General features: G+C 40.3%; 1 protein-coding gene across 1 annotated transcript in view; it reads left to right on the top strand.

Moving 5' to 3' along the window:
- Positions 1-13,787, top strand: part of calr3a (calreticulin 3a) — a 42,498-nt gene extending 28,711 nt beyond the window's left edge. Inside the window, exons 6-9 of the mRNA XM_043720791.1 lie at positions 505-618; positions 2,189-2,332; positions 4,571-4,663; positions 12,351-13,787. Of these exons, the coding sequence (XP_043576726.1) occupies positions 505-618; positions 2,189-2,332; positions 4,571-4,663; positions 12,351-12,566 (567 nt within the window). The 3' untranslated portion in view covers positions 12,567-13,787. The remainder of the gene's footprint in view (positions 1-504; positions 619-2,188; positions 2,333-4,570; positions 4,664-12,350) is intronic.
- Positions 13,788-19,800: the final 6,013 nt, after the last annotated feature.

The following is a 19,800-nucleotide window of genomic DNA, read 5'->3' as shown; positions in this document are numbered from 1 at the left end:
GTTGACTTCTTTCCGCACAGAGACAAAGAACTGGATGCTTTCTTTCTTAAGCTCTGACTGCTCATACCCGCGACCCCCCCCCCTGCCCGCCGCTGCTGTTAGCACTTAGACTGCAGGTCAACCACATGGCTATTGACAGGCAGAATTGTTTTAACTCAAACGATTTTGTGCCACTCTATCTGCAGTGCCTCCTTTGACTTCTGCACAACCCAATAAGAAGCAAACTTGATTTTCAAACGGCAAAACATTCCTGGTATTTCAATATCAACAGAAAACTTCCACTTCAGTTTATAGTCCCAAATAATGAAAAAATATGTGGTCTCTTACAGCCAGGAATAAACTGATATGGCTATGTAAATGTGTTGGTGAGAAAGCTTAAGTTACAAGAGCGTCATGAAGGCAGTGGGAATAAAGGACAGTGAACGACTTGCTAACAATTGCAAAGAAGGTGATAACTGTCTGATCTAACTACAGCATCCTTTATCTCCCTGCCATCAAATGCAGGATTGGGATAAACCTGAAAACATTCCAGACCCAGATGCCAAGAAACCAGAGGATTGGGATGAAGAAATGGATGGGGAGTGGGAGCCTCCGATGATCCCAAATCCAGATTTCAAGGTATAGAAGTGAAACCATTGTATTGACTTAACCAATGACTACAGTATTTTGGTATTACGTGGAATACAACATAAATGAGCCATTTGACCTAACTGGTCTACTTCCAGTGTTTTATGCTATGTAGAGCTCAGGTTCATTTAAATTAGTTCAAAGCACTGGACTTTAGAAGGTGTGAAGGCTTTAGAGTTGGTGTAGAACAGATTTATCAATGGTTCCATGATTGAAGAAATCACAATAATGTAAACAACTGGAGATGCTGGTGATCTTCTGATTATAGAAGTTTAGGAGAGACTTCATAGATCTGTTTAGAATAAATAGATGGAAGCATCAATCATTCAAAGGTCACATATTTGACGTGATCAGCAAATGAACCAGAGACAACTTGAGGGATTTTCTTTTTGCTGTGAGTGACTGGGATTTAGAATGCACAGTAGGTAAGGAGCATTCAGTAGTAAGGTGCTGGACATTGATTAAAAAACAAATTGTTCATAAACATTTGAAGGAGAAAAATATTGAAAGGATATGGTAAAAGGGGTAATAGGACTAACTTGTTGCCCTTCAAATGACTAGGCCAGACTTGATGGACCAAATGGCATTTTGTGTATTGCATTTCCAGGATCTATCCATACACTGGATGAAGAGATTTCTAGTGGATGCCTTATTTATTGTCAACAAATCAGTGGGAACAGGGAAGGGTTTTATTAGTGAAGATCCTTTTATTTACGGTACCCAGTTTTGGTCAGCCCAGAAGTTGAAATGTATTCTCCACAGTCACCCTGTCAAACTCCTCTATAATTTTAAAGATTTTTATCTGGATTAAAGAGTACCAGCCTGTTCAGTCTTTCTTGATATTGGTAACCTGAGTTCTGATATTGCCTTTCTCCAGTGCCTCTATCCATTTTTCTAATAAGGAGACCATAACTGTTCAGTCATCTCTGCTTTGGCTGTAAATTAAACAATAAAAGCTGAAGCTTATTCTACCTAAAAAGTACAATGCACACATTTGGTTTTTGTATCCAAATTTGTATCCAAATATAGTGTCAATGTAACTCCATAGAGTTAGTGAGTAGCGTTTATCCTGCTGCAATACCCACACAGTTACAGAGTAAGTAACTCTTCAACTGAATAATCTTAACAGAAACAAACTGTTCATTCTTGTCAGCTATGAACAAAACATAAACATTTGCAGAAATATGTACTTTAGAACATGCTGAATGCATGGAGTTGAATGGTTAAATGCAAGGGAAAATGGGAATACACCTTCCAAATTTCCATTTAAGGGTACTTCACCTGTCCTTTGCTCCTTGTGACTGAATCTGTAATCTCTTTTTATGGTTAGTTCAAGCAGGTAAATGCAGTATCAAATCTTCTTTCAAACTATTTACCTTATTAATAATATTTGTTAGTCACATCTCTAGGAAACACCTAACATAAACTTTAAAATCTGAGCATTTGTGACTATTAATTACAAAAGGCAGTTACATCAGTTTAGTACATATATTGATGCCCTGTTTTAAGGACTTCAAATTTGCACGTTGAATTAAACATTGCCATCTTTTTTTTTTTGTAGGGCGAATGGAAACCCAAACAAATAAAAAACCCCAACTACAAAGGTGCCTGGGTGCATCCAGAGATCGATAATCCTGAATATGCTCCTGACATAAATATCTACAAATTTGAGAACATTGGCGTGATTGGACTGGATCTGTGGCAGGTCAGTAATTATGTGATTATGATTGTAGTAATGGCTAATAACAATCAATGTAAACTGGGTTGCAAACAGTTTCTGTATGTGAGTTTGTTCACAAGTTGATTATCTTTGCATGTCATAACAAAATGCAGGACTACAGAAAAGCCACTAGGATCTTTAAATTCACGTTCCTATTAGAGATTGCTTGTACTTATCAGCACATTCATAAGTTGGACATCTGTAAATTGAAGGCCCCTGTACTCAGGATTGCAAACCTACTGTTACCATTAATCATTTAAGAAGTGTGCTCCTAAAATATAAGGTTTTGGCTTTTGTCTGAGCAACAATTGTACAAAAGTATCGAATACAGTAACATACAGTGCAGTACTATAGCTACATTATAAATGGTTACAAAAACTCTGATTAGCATCTTTGTTCATCTATTCCAGTTTAAATATTGATAACCCAATCACAATAACTGACTTTGGAGAAGTCACCGAGGCAGAAGGAAGTTTGCATCCTAATAAAACTAACAGGTCTATAATAGTTTTTTTTAGATTACTTAGTGTGGAAACAGGCCCTTCAGCCCAACAACTCCACACCGACCCGCCGAAGCGCAACCCACCCATACCCCTACATTTAGCCATTCACCTAACACTACGGGCAGTTTAGCATGGCCAATTCACCTGACTTGCACATCTTTAGACTGTGGGAGGAAACCCACGCAGACACAGGGAGAATGTGTGCAAACTCCACACAGTCAGTTGCCTGAGGTGGGAATTGAACCCGGGTCTCTGGCGCTGTGAGGCAGCAGTGCTAGCCACCATGCTGCCCACGGTGTTCCAGGTGAAATCTTTAGTGATGTTTAAGTTCATCTCCAGCAGTCCAAATACTTCTGGGTTGCTGTAGTGTGAGTCAAACAAATTGAGAATTCCATGTTTGTGATACAGCAATGTGTATTGCAATCGAACTTCTAATAAGATCATTGTCTCTAAACAAGGAGAGATTCTGCTATTTCTGCCCACTATTTAAAGTCCTAGCTGAGTTTGAAGATTGTGGATTCAACTCCAAATTGAGAAACATTAACACACAATCTACTTTGACACTTCTGTGCAGTCCTATAGGAGAGTTGCTCTGTTCGAAATTCTTTAAATTATCTGGGGCCCTGTCTGCTCCCTCAGGAGAATGTAAAAGACCCCTTGGTGCTATGCTTAAGAAGCTCTGGAGAGATCTCCTTTATATCCTGGCTAATATTTTGTAACTAATCATAATAATCTTGTTACATTTTTATTTTGAAATAACTATTTGGTCATTTTCACTGTGTTTGGAGGACTAGGCTGCCTCTAGATTGGCTGCCATATTTCCTGTATCATAACAATGTCTACACTTCAAAAGAAAAACATTTAATTTTTTTTTTTGGATTTCCTGATGTCACAAAGTTCTGTATAAATAGAAGTCTGTTTTATTTATTTTAGTAAAACAACCTCACGTTGTGAGGAAAAATTGAGTTTCTATGATCGAACTGCCCAGATAATTAAGGAAAAACAATATTTAATGGTACTGCATTAAATAATGCAAAGTGTTGTAGCATTGGCTTAAATTAAACCTCTGGGAACAGGACTTCATCCAGCCCAATACATTAAATGAGTTCTCGGACTGCCTATGTATATCATGGTTGCTGTGCAGCAGTCAAAAATTTAACAAGTTTGCTCAAAGGTTATAAAAATAGTTGATGTAGGAAGTGGCAAAATTCTCACTGGTATACTACATGGTCCTGAGCTGAAGTTTGCATTGACTTTGACTTTGGCTTCACTGTCCGGAACTGATTTGCTTTTCAGCAAATATGGCTGATTTCAAAAGGCAAGAACATTTGAGGATTGTGCAGCCCTGTTTAATCTTTATCTTTTAAAGCATTGGCTGAGTGCCCGCATCCACACCTGATCCAGAGACTTGACCACATAATGTACACTGACTCTTCAATACAGAGGTACTTTCTTTTGGAGGAGTCTCTTCCAACTACAATAGTCCTAATAGATTGGAGTGACTAAATTCTATTGATCAGTTTCTCCTCACTTTGTAACCATTGTTGTCATTTAATATGTTGTAATTGTGCTGAATTCTAAGTCACCTAGTTTGCAAGATTAGTTTGTGTCCCCTTGAAAGATGACACAATTTATTGTAATTGATTAGTAGTGAATTTGTACACACATTTGTGTAAGGTAACTACATTTCAAGGACATTATCGTCATTGTTGTTTCACAGGTGAAATCTGGTACTATCTTTGACAATTTCCTCATCACTGATGATGAAAAATATGCAGAAGAGTTCGGCAAGGAGACCTGGGGAAAGACCAAGGTGAGGCGGCTAAACTGGAAATGGAATGGAGTGTGTGTTTGGAGACCATTAACTAATTTACTTAAGTGTATTAGAATCTTGACACTGCAGTATATTATTTTAAGAAAGTAGGTCACATGGATTTTTGTTTGCAGTATTTAACACCAAACATTATTGGTACAGGAATCGGTTTAGATCAGTTGGCTGGATTGTGGTTTACAGGGCAGTGTGATGCCAACAACATGGGTTCAATTCCATGAAGGACTCTCCTTCTCAACCTCTCTTCCCTCGCCTGAGGCCTAGTGGCCCTCAGGTTAATTCCCCACCAGTCACTTCTCTCTTATTAGAGAGTAGCCCCGATGGTCTGGTAAGACTATGACAATGTAATACAATACAATACAGGCAATCATTATTGGTACAGGCCTAACAATGTGTCCCTTGCTGGCTTTGTAAAGTAAGAAAATGTACCATGAAGTGGGTGGAGAGTGTGGAAGAAAGGCAAAATAAAATATAACGCAGACATTGAGACAGAGAAAATAGTTTGCTTAGTTGTTTGTTTAATTTGATTTTTCGCATTCATTGGGTTGTGAGTGGCTGTCTGACACCTCCATTTCATAATGTAAACACAAAAACAAGTTTAACTGTGAAGCATGTGTAGCTGAGCCTAGTCTTGTTTTTTTGTAAACTGGTTTCCACATGCCATTTTCAAAGTGGACACCCCCCTTTTTTTTTTGCTCTTTGGTAGTACAGAACATGGATTTTTTTATTTTTGTTGAAGTTCTTCACCTTGCATTAATCAGGATAGTTTGCAAGAAATCAATTTAAGGCAAAAGGCCTTATACTATGAGAGGAGAATGCTGATTAGTAGAGGCATTACATGCAACACCAATCGGAGTCTCCTTGCCAACCAATCAACGTTCCCTTCTCTTGTTGAATAAATTGTGGATGTCCTCTTAAACTTGTGTTCTTGAAAATTGTCTTGATGAGTGCAAGGTTAAAAGATCTAACAATATCTTCTTTCCAACAATACTCTATTCCCTACCCCCCCGACCATTATTCCAATTCTCTTTAAAAGGTTACTGTTGAACTTGTATCCATCTACTTGTTCAGCACGGTGGCTCAGTGGTTAGCACTGCTGCTTCACAGCACCAGGGTCCCAGGTTTGATTCTAGCCTTGGATGACTGTCTGTCTATGTGGAGTTTGCATATTCTCTCCATGTTTGCGTGGGTTTCCTCCGGGTGCTCTGGTTTCCTCCCACAGTCCAAAGATGTGCAGGTCAGGTGAATTGGCCATGTTAAATTGCCCATAATATTAGGTGCATTAGTCGGGGGGAATGGGTCTGGGTGAGTTACTCTTCGAAGGGTTGGTGTGGACTTGTTGGGCTGAAAGGCCTGTTTCTACACTATATGGAATCTAATCAATACATTGCAAATCTTAACCACTCTTCACATAAAAGAGGGTTCCTTAAGTTGCCTCTGATTCTTTTGCTTATAATCTTAAAGCTGTGAGCTCTGACATCAACCCTTCAGCCATTGAAAAAGTTTTTACACTGTTGTTCTAAATTATTTATGATAACCATTTATCCGTTCTCTTTATCACTACCTGTACTCTGAAATTACAACTGTTCCTTTTAATGCCTTTTTTTTGCTAAATACATCTTGTATTTTTTTTCTAAATATATGGAAAGCATCTGGTGACCTTCATTTCACCTTCTTACTTTGTCAAAAAAAGTCACGTTACTTAGCTATGGTTTTCCTTTAACAAATCAGTGCTCGTTGTCCTATTAACTCATTATTCTCCAAATGAGAATTAATCTTGGTTTTGCCAAGAGACTCTGGTAATTTTCCCATTATTCATGTTTGACTGACGACCAGATTTATCGCTGTCTTTTTATTGAATAGGCTTGTAACAGTCCTGCAGTCCTCTAGCAACACCCCTGTATCCAAAGCAGTGGTTTGAGATCATCTTATTTCCACAATTGCTTCTCTCAGCAGGCTAGGATGCATCCCATCTTGACTGGGTAACATGCAAAATTTAAGTGTTGGCCAAGTGTCTACTTTCCATCCATTTTTATCTTGTTCAACATATCTGTTCCTTTTTCCACTGTGACTTCAAAATTCATTCTTTTCATCAAGTATTTCACAGCTGTCTAATCGTTCTGGCCTCATTCATGCCTTCCGCTTCCATTAGGTTTCCCTAACCACTCACGTGATTCTTCACTATTGCTTTTACTTAGAGGTTTACAAAATACATTTTTGGGTTCCTTTTTGTACTATTATTCTTTGCACAGTCTCTAGTTTTGACCGTGGATTCAGCCAGGAATGCAGGAATATAGGAAAATGCTAGGTGGAATTAGATTTGTCACATGATGAAATAATAACTCACTCCCAAATTCTTTTGATTATACCTGTCCTCCTATATGGTCTTCTAAAAATGTACTTATTGTGAAAGCTTTTGGTCATCTGTCCTATTGTTTCCTAATGCTGTTGTTAAATTTTGTTTGAAACTGCTCCTGTGAAGCTCCTTTGAGAATTTCACTATGCAAGTTGTTGTTGATTAACAATGGCAACAAACTCTGATCCAAGTTAGTAAAACTGTAGTGGTGAACTGCTTTGGGAATCATCCGTCCAAAACTGCATGTTCCATTGATTGCTCTCGTTACTCGGTTTAGTATGTAAAATATTTGTTCTGGGAGAAATTTTGTCTGATTTGTTTCAAAACCATTTGCTCCATGTCTTTCCATAGGAAAATTGTTCAACAGATTTTACCACTTGCTCACTGAATTTTTATGTGCTGAATGGGGAGGGTGTGGCCCATTAATGCAAAGGAAAACCAGTCTGATTTTCTCTGGTTAGCGTGAACTATGACTCGGACCCGGAAGTCCAAGCCCTATTTGTTTAGGCACCACCCTTTGAGAAAGGAATTTGATGGTGTGCATCCTGATGAGGAAGCACTCCTGCTTCTCTTGGCCGACAGTGATTGCAGTGATGCTTGAACTTGTTTCCCAAAGTTAAAAATCACACAACACCAGGTTATAGTCCAACATGCTTGCTTGGAAGCACTAGCTTTCAGAGCACTGCTCCTTCAGGTAGCTGTGGAGCAGGATCATAAGATAGAATCTTATAGCAAAGATTAGTGTCCTGCAACTGTACTACAAATAAACCTGTTGGACTATTACCTGGTGTTGTGATTTTTAACTTTAGCTACTCCAGTCCAACACTGGCACCTCCACTTCATTGTTTGTCAAACCTGGAAAACTCCACTGACCATAGTTAAGGTCTGCAAATTCCAAGATTTCCAGCCTCCTGAATCATAGTTAAAGTGCCAACCCTCCTTTTATCCCAGTATTCGGTAAAACCCAGAAATTTTAGAGTTGGATTTGAATTCTCAATGCTGTCAGTTTTTGTAAATCTAATGTTGACCTATCCCTTTCAATCATATGTTTGTGCAGATTAGTTTTGCATTCTTCTCCATCAACTATAGGCAATTTTTATTTGGTATGAAAATAAAGCAGTTTGTAGCACAGTCCCTTTCAGAATCCTGAAGACAGAATTCCTGCCACATATCTATCTATCATCTTTCTAAAGAGACTTTGCCATTTAATAGAAGCAAACCACTCAATTGCTCTGCTTCTGTGTTCTGTCTTTTTGTTTTGCAGACCATCAATGCATGCAACAATAGTAGTACCATCATACCAATCATTTATGAATTGGAAGACTTGGCTCACTATTGTCAGTACTGATGTGTTAATACATCATAATATTTGACTTGCTTTGGCCAACCGCCAAGCATTTCCAGACTAGTTGCATTAAAGACCTTATTGAAACCCAAATATAACACATTCTTTGTTGTACCCACCAAGTGGCTTGTCAAACTCTCAAATAAAATCAGTAAAGTTTTTTGATTGGCAAGAACTCCCTTGGTGAATCAATACCATCTTTTCATTTTAAAAAAAACATACTTTATTTGTGCTATGTACAACAGCAGTTCAAATTTAACATTATAAAGTACTATGCAGATCAATTTCAACATAATATGGCACTTGGTGATGCCTAACTGCATTTGAAATTATAAAGTTAGATTTTCAGTATTCATTTCATGTCAAACATACAGCATAAGAGGTGTAATATGAATTCTAGTCTGTGTACTGTGGCCTTCCTTCAGTAAGCCACTGTGACAGCTGCTCCCAGCTTTAATGCATCCTTTGGCACGTAACCTTAGATTTTGGAATGTGCCACCCTGTAACACTCTGTTCCAGATAGACACTCTCTTTTTGGTCTGTCAGGACAAAGAGTGTCTATGACGGAGTTAACCGCCTTACCCACATTTAGTGTTGTAAACTTGAGTAATCATATCCGAGGTGCTTTATTCTCATTTTGTCTTTTTATTTGAGCAAATGGAGTCATAAAGAATGAAAGAAATTATTTCTATAAACAAAGCTTCCTTCCATATAATTATATAGACCGTTATTTCCCCAGTCAATTTCTGGTTAGTTTAAAATCCCTAAAAACTGTAGCTGATCTGTTCCTAGTCAATTTCATTGTCTCGTCCTGGAGAGTGAGAGGACTGGGGATGTTGGAGATCAGAGTCAAAAAGTGTGGCACTGGAAAAGCACAACCAGTCAGGCAGCATCTGAGGAGCAGGAGATTCTACGTTTCTGATGAACATTGACCATACCTTTTGACTCATCCTAGAGAGTGGAATTTTCCTCTCCCTGGAAGTAGTGAGAAATGGAAATGATTTGGCAAGTTGCTTATGATATAATCTTGCCCCAATTAAGTGCTAGTTTAGAGTATTGATTATATATTTTGTAAGCACCTATGTAGTGTAAATGCAGGAGTCAGTGAAAACTCCACATTCAAAATAATTTTATTTCTATTGTAATTTTTTGTTCTCTGGAGAACTTTTCCCTGCAGTGCACTGGTTTGTGGCCAGTCTGCTCAGAGTCCATTCCTCAATTGAAGAGATTCTAATCTCTTGATTATATTTTTTAAGCACCTATGTAGTGTAAATGCAGGAGTCAGTAAAAACTCCATGTGCAAAATAATTTTTTCTCTTTTTTTTTCCCAGGGAGCTTTATTTTGATTTTTTTTTTAATCAACCTGCTAAGTGTTATAACACTTCTGGAGCAGCAGGCCTTCTGGGTCAGAGGTTAAGACATTACCACTGCACTACAAGAGCCCTCCCATTGGGGACATTTTGTCAACTGCCACCAAACCACCTGTCATTAATTAAAAGACTATTAACAAGTACTCTCCACAAAGGAGAGGCAACACTGACAAATACAGGGGAAGATAGAGAAAAAGATATTTGGGATTTGACTTGCCACCAATTAAAGTTCTTAAATGATCAATTAATGACAACTTAAAGGCCTTAATTTACCAATCCAGATTTCTATTTTCCTGGAAGGCAAGATAGATAACTTTCCAATGGGTGGCATAGTGGTTTGCACTGCTGCCTCACAGTGCCAGAGACCCGGGTTCAATTCCTGCCTCAGGCAACTATCTGTGTGGAGTTTGCACATTCTCCCCGTGTCTGCTCCGGTTTCCTCCCACAGTCCAAAAATGTGCAGGTTAGGTGAATTGGCTATGCTAAATTGCCCATAGTGTTAGATGAAGGGGTAAATGGGGAATGGATCTGGGTGGGTTGCTCTTCGGAGGGTTGATGTGGACTTGTTGGGCTGAAGGGCCTGTTTCCACACTGTAAGTAATCTAATCTAAACTGGGCAAACTAGGATGACCAGTCTGCTGAGTTGGTGCATGGGTCTACCTCTGTTCCAACCGTCTCACCACTGCCCCCAAAAAAACATGCATGTGTGTATATATACACACCCCAATAAGGAGAAAAATCACTTGCCTTCTTTCCCATTGGTCCCTGAGGAGTAAGATGACTGACAGTCTTCACTGCCAAGAAACAGATTACCATTAAAAGTATAGGAAAGGGTGAGGCAGTTCAGCCTCTCCAGCCTGCTCTGCTGTCTGTGGCAAAGACTTCCAAAGCCTAACAACTATCTGATGAAATTCCTCCCCATCTCAGTCTTAGAAATATCACCTTGAGGGGAAACATGCTCTCAGCACTTACCGTTAAGCCCTTTAAGAATCTTCCTGCAGCTTCTGGTGGCCTGGGTGCCACTGAGACTTATGATAGGCCAAGGAACTTGCTATGAGCTGGTTTGCAGTTGAGCAAGTTATCTCACTGGCGGTGGTGTCTTGATTGCCATCTAATACACCTACCCCCACGTGTACCATTTGCTCTGATCTGAGACTTGTAGATGACTTCTGGAGATATAGTTTCTGTGTCGCTATCTATTAATTGTGCCGAAAGGAAAGAGTAAGTCTATATCTTCTAATTTTTTACTTAATATTGGAATATAACTTCTTCAAATACGGTTTCTCCTAAAACCTTCTATCGCTCTAGATGTATATCCCATTGTTTAGGATCATTGCACTGTCGTTGTTACTAATTCCTCAGCCTTTGCTTGGAAAGGCCTTCTAGCTTTATTATAAGTTAATGTAAGCACAACTTTTTTTGACTTTCCCATTCTCTAAACTGCTTTACTTTTCTCTGAGCATTAAAATTAGACACCTTATATCTGTAGTTGTCTTTGAAACCAATCTTAAGCTGTGCTAATATAATCAATCTCAATGCTCCTTTCACACTGACTCTTTTGCACTCCTGCATCTAATACATTCCCACCATATTATATATCTTGCATCCCAACACCTATACCCACACGCCTCATTGTTTAATTGAAACCTAGCTAGAGTGTACAGTACCAGTAGTATCCCAATGTGGAACAGAACCGTGATTTCCCATACCAAAGCCTTTAAAGTTTAAAGTGAGTGTCTTGTGAAGTGAAGGTTTCTCAGCAGGCTGTGAAGTTTCTAATAGTTGAATTTCCAAGAAGTTAAATAGGATGGAGGAAGTCCAGTGATTGAGGTATTATTCGTTAGCTGCATGCTGATTTATAGCTAATTGGATGGCTTTTAGTAGAATACTGCCTACAAATTTTTTTATTGCTGATTTTAAAGTAGTCAACAATACATCTTTCCCATCATTTGATTTTATGTAAATTTAGAATGCTTTTTCGCAAACAAATGTGAAGGTGGATTCCAACATTGTGCTGTCATTCAACACCCAAGAATCACCCAGTCTAGTTTAGATGAGAAAAACAAGTATAATGGTAGGACTCATTCATATCCACTTTATGCACATTTGAGTTTGATGTTTAACTTTAGTCAAGTTAAAACAGAGGCTGACTGACTGGAAGTCTTTAGTTGTGTTGATCAAAGGGTTGTGTGAATTCTTATAATGACAGTGAATGGCCATATTTAATTAGATATTCGCTGGAGATTTGGGATTGTTTGAAGTTCGGATACTAAAAGTAACATTATTTGCAGCAGCTATTAAGTCTAGATAATATAAATAATATACCAGCTTTGTCTAAAAGTTCATAATGTATGGGCATATGACGACAGAAACCCATTTGAAAGAGAAAAGTGACTGTACTTTGATATTCTGCTGACTCTGCACTTTTACTCTTGCCAAAATGCACCAACTGAGAAGTTTCCATTAACTTGTGATTATATTTTACAGGATGATGGCTTACTGTGTCATATTGATGCTATGATTCTATCTCTGGCTGGATGGTTACTCCATAGGTTTCTCTTTACATATTTCTGATGTCCTCCTTCTGCTTTTGCTTAGGATCCTGAGAAGAAGATGAAGGAAGCTCAGGACGAAGAAGAAAGCAAACGGATGGCTGAGGAAGCGAAAAAGAAAGATGAGGAGGCTGATGATGAGGAGGAGGATGAAGATGAGGAAGAGGATGAGGAAGAGGAAAAGAAAGATGAGGAGGAGGAGGAGGAGGATGAGGAGGAGGAAGCACCAAAAGATAAAACTAAAGAAAAAGATGAATTGTGAAATCTGTATATTCAGCCATGCCCAATGTTTTTCTGCGATTTTAATCCTTTCACCGTGTCATCTTAGTTTCTGACTGAAAGTTCTCCCAAATAGTAACGCGATGGTTACAAACTTGGGGCTATTGACTTAACTACTACAATTTTCTTTTTGACAGATAAACCACTTCACATCTTGCACATGCTGTGGCTCTAAGTGTATCAGTAGAGTTTGGGTGCTGGGTGAGTCTGTTGAGAATCAGAATCACTGTTTTGTGCCATTAGCATCTAATGGAGCCTAGCAATGGTTATAGTTAATTACTGGGACCTATTGATTCAAGCCATGCTAAGGTGAAGATTGTCCGACTCATCTTTTGAAATCCGTATCTTTGGCTCTTTCTGCCCCATCATAGTCCTCTTGGAAAAAAGGTGTTGGTTTGTGGCAGCTATGTTTTCTTACTGGGAAGGGAGACTGTCTGTCTGAATCTGTCGATTGTCTCCACAGTTGAGGAAAGTCCTCACGGCAGATAGGATATAAGTTTCCTAGTGTGGACCGAGAGATGCAGATTTATTCTGGGAGAAGCTCCTCAAACATCTTATTATTTTAGTTCCTCTGCTGCTGAATGAAATGTTTCTGCCTGACTTGATGAATGTACTACCGTGAACAGTACTGGGTGTAGATCCCATCCCTAACATAATATAACGGAGAAGTAATGAATAGTATAATTCCTCCTAAATTTAAGAGATCAAGAATTAAACAATAGCTGCATGTTTTTACATAGGACTTGCAAAATTAACTTTGTGATTAAGCTGCAATGTATGTAAATTATGACATTGATATAAATACTACAGCTGTGTTACTTGAATGCGATGCAGGAATCGAAGGAACAAAGTAAGGAAGTCACCTTAAATTTATTTTGGTTTTATAAAATTGGATAAATTTTGGTATTTATCGAATTTATAGCATAGCTTTGTGTCAGGAACTTCTCAAGTTGAGGATCTGGTGAATAGATTAACCATCGCATTGAAACTGCATTCACATCAGTACCGATGGTTTGAGATGGAAACTTCCATTGTCAGATCTTGGTGTAAATAATTGCAATTGTAGGTAATGCCCCACTTTTCAGCTGAGGTTTTGATTATTTTTGGTACCTTTTCAAAAAAGATATGTCTTTAACTGATTTTGTAGGATCTGAATGTATTTCCAGAGAAAACATTTGTTTTAAATAAACCTGTACAAAAATTGTATAAGTTTATAGTGTGCTTTCTCCGTCCGTGTGGGGACTCACATGGCTAAAGCAATCTTTGAGAAATCTTCCATGCCGGATTTAAGTACTGCTGTTTCCTGAATAATCAACAGCTATGAGGTGAAAGAAATGTTCCACCTCCACTTCCCAAATCAAAGCAGCTGATCCTTTAAATAACCATACTAGAGTTGCACACTAATCCAATAACTAATATAATACAAAGTTAAAAGTCACAACACCGGGTTATAGTCCAAGTTTATTTGAAATTACAAACTTTCGGAGCTCTGCTTCTTCATGAGGTAGCTAGTGGGGCAAGATCATAAGACACAATTAATTGTAAAAGATCAAAGTGTCATACAACTAATGCAATGTATTGAACAAACCTAGATTGCTGTTAAGTCTCTAATCATTTAGAGTGGGGATACAGGTTTTGATTCATTAATACGTAAATTCCAGAATTTCTTTCAAGTCACAGTCCTGCGATAAAAGCTCAAGTTATCGCTATAAAAAAAGTGACATCTCAGTTCAGGCAATGCATTAAAAGGTGTGAGGTTACAGTCTGTCTGTATCCCGACCTGGAATCAGACTGGTTCTATTTCCAAAGTAGGAATTTATAAAATGCCACTAACTGACTACCTACAGACTGTGTGCTTTTTGAACAAAACAAAATCTATCTGCAAATGCAAATTCACCCCATAGACTTGTGTGTGTGCATGTGTATTGGAGAGGAAAAGTGTGTGGGAGGAGGAAAGTGTGTTCGTGAGAGTAAGTTTGTGAATGGGAGGATCTATGTGAGCATAAGTGTGTTGGGGTCATCTGTCACGTGACATGAATCCAAGATCCCAGTTAAGGCAGTCCTCATGGGTATTGAACTTGATTATCAGCCTCTTCTCGGCAACTCTGAAGTGTTGTGTATCCTGAAGTCTGCCTTGGAGGATGGTCACTTGAAGATCTGAGGCCCAATGTCTTTGACCACTGAAGTGTTCCCCCGTTTTATCCCTGTTTGGCGACTGTTGCGCTGTGTCCATTAATCCATTGTAGTATCAGCTTGTTTTTGCCAATATACGATGCCTTGGGGCATCGTTGCCTACAGAGTATGAGATGACGTTTGTTCAATAATCATAGCAGTTGCATAACACTATGATCTTGTGCTATAAATTGTGTCTTATGATCCTGCCGACTAGCTAACTGACGAAGCTAGTACTTCCAAATAAACCTGTTGGATTATAATCTGGTGGTGTGATTTTTAATTTTGTCCACCCCAGTCCAACACCAGCATCTTCACACCATGGCATATGAGACAGACAATGCTGGCAGAGTCACATGAGTACCTGCCATTCATGTGGTGGATGGTGTCCCCATGAGTAATGGTAGTATTACCATTACATCCTTGCAGAGGTTGCCATGACAAGGTTGTATGGTGGTGTTGTCCTGAAGGTGTTCACAGCAGATTACCCAATGTTCTGGGCCGTGACATGAAAGAAATTCTGGGTTTTATATATTAATAAAAACTGCAACCCCACTCTAAGTGATTAAAGACTTAACAGCAATTTGGGTTTGTTCAATATGTTACATTAGTTGTATGACACTTTGACTTCTTACTAAAAATTCTGTCCTATGATCCTGCCCCACTAGCAACCTGATGAAGGAGCATTGCTCCGAAAGCTTGTATTTTCAAATGAACCTGTTTGACTATAATCTGGTCTTAGCGAGTTTTGAGAAGATTTGTAGCTCAGGTCGAGGTTTTCGATGTAGGTTTGCTCGCTGAGCTGCAAAGTTAAGTGGGCCTCAGGCGAAGCAATGCTAAAAATTCCTGCTTTCTGTTTATATGTTTGGGTTTCTTTGGGTTGGTGATGTCATTTCCTGTGGTGAAGTCACTTCATGTTCCTTTTCTCAGGGGCTGGTAGATGGGGTCTAACTCTGTTTGTTGATTGAGTTCCAGTTGGAATGCCGTGCTTCTAGGAATTCTTGTGTGTGTCTTTGTTTGGCTTGTCCTAGGATGGAAGTGTTGTCCCAGTCGACGTGGTAACAAAACGTCTGGAAATGAACTTTGCAGCTCAGCGAGCAAACCTACATCCAAAACTTCGACCTGAGCTACAAGTCTCAAAACTTGCTAAGACCAGATTATAGTCAAACAGGTTCATTTGAAAGTACAAGCCCACAAACACACTAAAACAGCAGTTAATGAACTTTAAAAGACCCTATTGCACATTCTCCCCGTGTCTACGTGGGTTTCCTCCGAAGTGGTGTCCTTCCTCCTCCATATGTGAGGATACTAGTGAGAGAGGGTCAATGTGTTTTTATGGCTAGTTGGTGTTCATGTATCCTGGTGGCTAGTTTTCTGCCTGTTTGTCCAATGTATTGTTTGTTACAGTCCTTGCATGGTATTTTGTAAATGACATTATACAGACAACAAGCAAAACTAGATTAGATTACTTAGTGTGGAAACAGGCTCTTCGGCCCAACAACTCCACACCGACCTGCACAACCCACCCAGATCCATTCCCCTACATTTACCCCTTCACCTAACACTACGGGCAACTTAGCATAGCCAATTCACCTAGCCTGCACATTTTGGACAGTGGGAGGAAACCCACGTAGACATGGGGAGAATGTGCACTAGGGTCTTTTCAAGTTCATTAACTGCTGTTTTAGTGTGTTGGTGGGCTACCATGATGCAAAGGGGTCTGAGTAGTCTGGCAGTCATTTCTGAGATGCCTTTGATGTAGGGGAGAGTGGCTAGGGTTTCTCTCCAGCCCAATCCAATAACATGGATTCCAGAACTGCCCAATGTTAAGACTGTTAGTGCAGTCTCAATTGATGGGTGGAAATCCGAAAGCTTCCCAATCAAATCTCTAGTCAGACAGGGCTGCTCACTTTCTCCTGCCTTATTTGGTCATTGTACGTGAACCTTTTGCAGAGTTTATTAGGAAGGATGAGAGTCTGAGAGGGGTGAACATAGATGATGTTGACATTTTTGCTCATCCACTGTCAATGCATAAACTCATCGCAGCTCAGTGGTTAGCACTGTTGCCTCACAGCGCCAGGGCCGGATTCAATTCCCGCCTCGGGCAACTGTCTGTGTGGAGTTTGCACGTTCTCCCAGTGTCTGTGTGGGTTTCCTGCAGGTGCTCCGGTTTCCTCCCACAATAAAAAGATGTGCAGGTTAGGTGAATTGGCCATGCAAAATTGCCCGTAGCATTAGGTGCATTAATCAGGGGTAAACTTAGTGGAATGGGTCTGGATGGGTTGCTGTTCGGAGGGTCGGTGTGGGCTTGTTGGGCCAAAGGGCCTGTTTCCACACTGTAGGGAATCTATCTATCTATCATTAGCATCTGCAACCAGTTTGGGTTGGCCTTGGAAGCCAAGGCAACTTGAGGCAACAGTGAGGCCATGTTCTTTGGGAACTAGGCTGACCAATTCTCTATCCCCTTCACCATCAGGTCATAGTTTCTTTGAAGGTACTGGGAATCTGGTTCAGAGGAGCCAGGGTGTGCGCTAAAATTTGGGAATGAGTATCACCAAGGTGAAGCAGAAACTGGACTTGTGGGAGCACTGCTCCTTCTCCACGGCGGGGAAAACCTGCTCATCAGGTATGAGGTACTTTTGGTGGTGTTGCACTTGGCGCAGATCTGGCTCATTCCCTGAACCTGTGCCTTCGCAGTCATCCAAGCCATCTTGCATTTCATCTGGAAGTCAGATGAGCTGTATTCACCGGGACACCATATACAAAGCTTTGGATTGGAAAGGTAGGGGGGAGAACTTACCCAATGCTTCCCCCACCCTGACTGCCAACTTGTTGCAAAGACCCTCAAGGTGTGCAAAGACCCTCTGTTTGCAAACACCAAGTGTCACTACATACTAAGAATTTACTTTCCCTAATGTTAGAATCATAGATTCCCTACAATGTGGAAGGAAGTAATTTGGCCCATTGAGTTTGCACTGACACTGAAGTGCATCACAACTATTCCTTTAACCCAACATATATAGTGGCTAAAGCACCCAGCCTGCACATCCTTAGGTACTACAGGGCAATTTAGCATAGCCAATTCATCCAACCTGAACATCTTTGGACTGTGGGAGAAAACAGAGAGCCTGGCGGAAACTTGGAAAACTGGCCTTGGCACCGCAGAACACCTCAAGTAGTTGGGCTGCTCTGTATCACCTATACTTCACTGAAAAATTTGCAAAGAGTAACACCTCTACTACAACCAGCTCCCTGAACACTCTGTGGGGTAAAGGAGAGGGTGAATCCTCTTGCTTTGTTCTGTATGCTGACTGTCAAAGTCATTTGGCAGAATGCTTTATTGCCAGAACTTTACAACAAGTACCAAAAGGAAGCTTGGTTAGTGGCAAGAAGGGCACTGCCTACCTCATCCTTCTCGAATGCCCGATTTCTATGCTACCACATGCGGCCCTCAAAGCACTAGTGAAGAGACTGTCACACATCCTCTCCTATGATGTGGCTTGCTAAAAAGGTCTGGAGAGAGATGCAGATGTTTTTGTCAAGGTTTGTTCTAAGCAGCTCTGTGATGCAGGACTCTGTGCTCTATTCAGTTCCCCACACAGACAAACATCAATTGCACCTAGAGGACTATCAACGCAGTGAAGAGTCATCAAGATTCTAAACATTAGCTTGCTCTTTCTCTGTGGCTGCTATCCGACCCACTGTGATCTCCAGCATTTGTTGTTTTTTAAGCACAGATTCCATCATCTGCAGTAGTTTGCTCCTAACTTCAATCCTGCATTGATTGATCCTTTCTCATACGTGTCCCTTTATCTAATGTGCCTGGTTAGATTTCTGAGCCTTCCCATAATCTATTACTTGTTCTTGAAATTTTAATAACCTCTGCTTGAGCCCTTCCCTACTTTTGCTTTTGTCATCATTTTCAATGCAACTGAATACACCCACACAATTTAAAGTCCTATCCACAGGCTTACTTATGCAAACCAGCCAGTCCCGACATGATTGTAGAATTATAGTCATACAGGTTTACAACATGGAACCATGCCCTTCGGCCCAACCTGTCTATGCTATCCAGTTAGCTCAGATAGTCATCTGGAGATTGTGTGTAAGGGCAGTGCAATTGCCCATTTCCTACAGTGAGCCTGAACAGTGTGTAACGATGGTGTGATATCCCCTTCTTTACAGAGTTTGGATAATGTATAAAGATGATTTGAGACCATTCACTGCAGTAGTCAATGCTTAAGCAAGATGTGATATCCCATTCCCTGCAGTAAGCTTGGACAATGTATAAGGATGTCAAGATTGTGTTGCTGGAAAAGCACAGGTCAGGCAGCATATGAAGAGCAGGAGAATCAATGTCTCTGGGGCTCTGGCATGATTCCTGACGAAGGGCTTTTGCCCAAAACATCGATTCTCTTGCTCCTTGGATGCTGCCTGACGTGCTGTGCTTTTCCAGCACCACACTCTCGACTATAAGGATGGTGTGATAGCCCATTGCCTACAGTGAGCTTGGACAATGTAGGCTGGTGTGATAGCCCATTGCCTACAGTGTGCTTGGACAATGTAAGATGGTGTGATAGCCCATTGCCTACAGTGAGCTTGGACAATGTAGGATGGTGTGATAGCCCATTCGCAATAAGCTGCAGAAGGTGAATATTGAAATCCCGTACATAACGTTACTACGTACTACTTCCTCTCTACACCTCACGAAACCCTATCGGGTTGGGAAGGTAAATGCCGACCTTTTGCGTAGTTGCTGTCGAGTTCAGCACAGTTTACAAAAATAAACTTCGACGCAAATTCTCCCAACGCTACCTGCGACGACTGAAGAGCGCCATGTTAAATTCAAACAGGCGAATTTACCCAACCCAATACAAGCATGGCAGCGATCACGTGCCTGAAGGGGCGGTACCAGAGACACCTGCGCAGACGCAGGTTGGACACAAAGACTGCTTTTTTTAGTCGGCTGATCGTTGATGACGCATTGACGTCGTGTCATCCTACCTGGCGCCTCTGGCGTGATGACGTAGTTTCTGGGCGCGAGC

Source organism: Chiloscyllium plagiosum, chromosome 31 (assembly GCF_004010195.1).
Source record: "Chiloscyllium plagiosum isolate BGI_BamShark_2017 chromosome 31, ASM401019v2, whole genome shotgun sequence".
Classification (NCBI taxonomy): Eukaryota; Metazoa; Chordata; class Chondrichthyes; order Orectolobiformes; family Hemiscylliidae; genus Chiloscyllium; species Chiloscyllium plagiosum.
The sequence above is the reverse complement of the archived record's forward strand: the minus strand, read 5'-3'. Positions and strand labels throughout refer to the sequence as shown.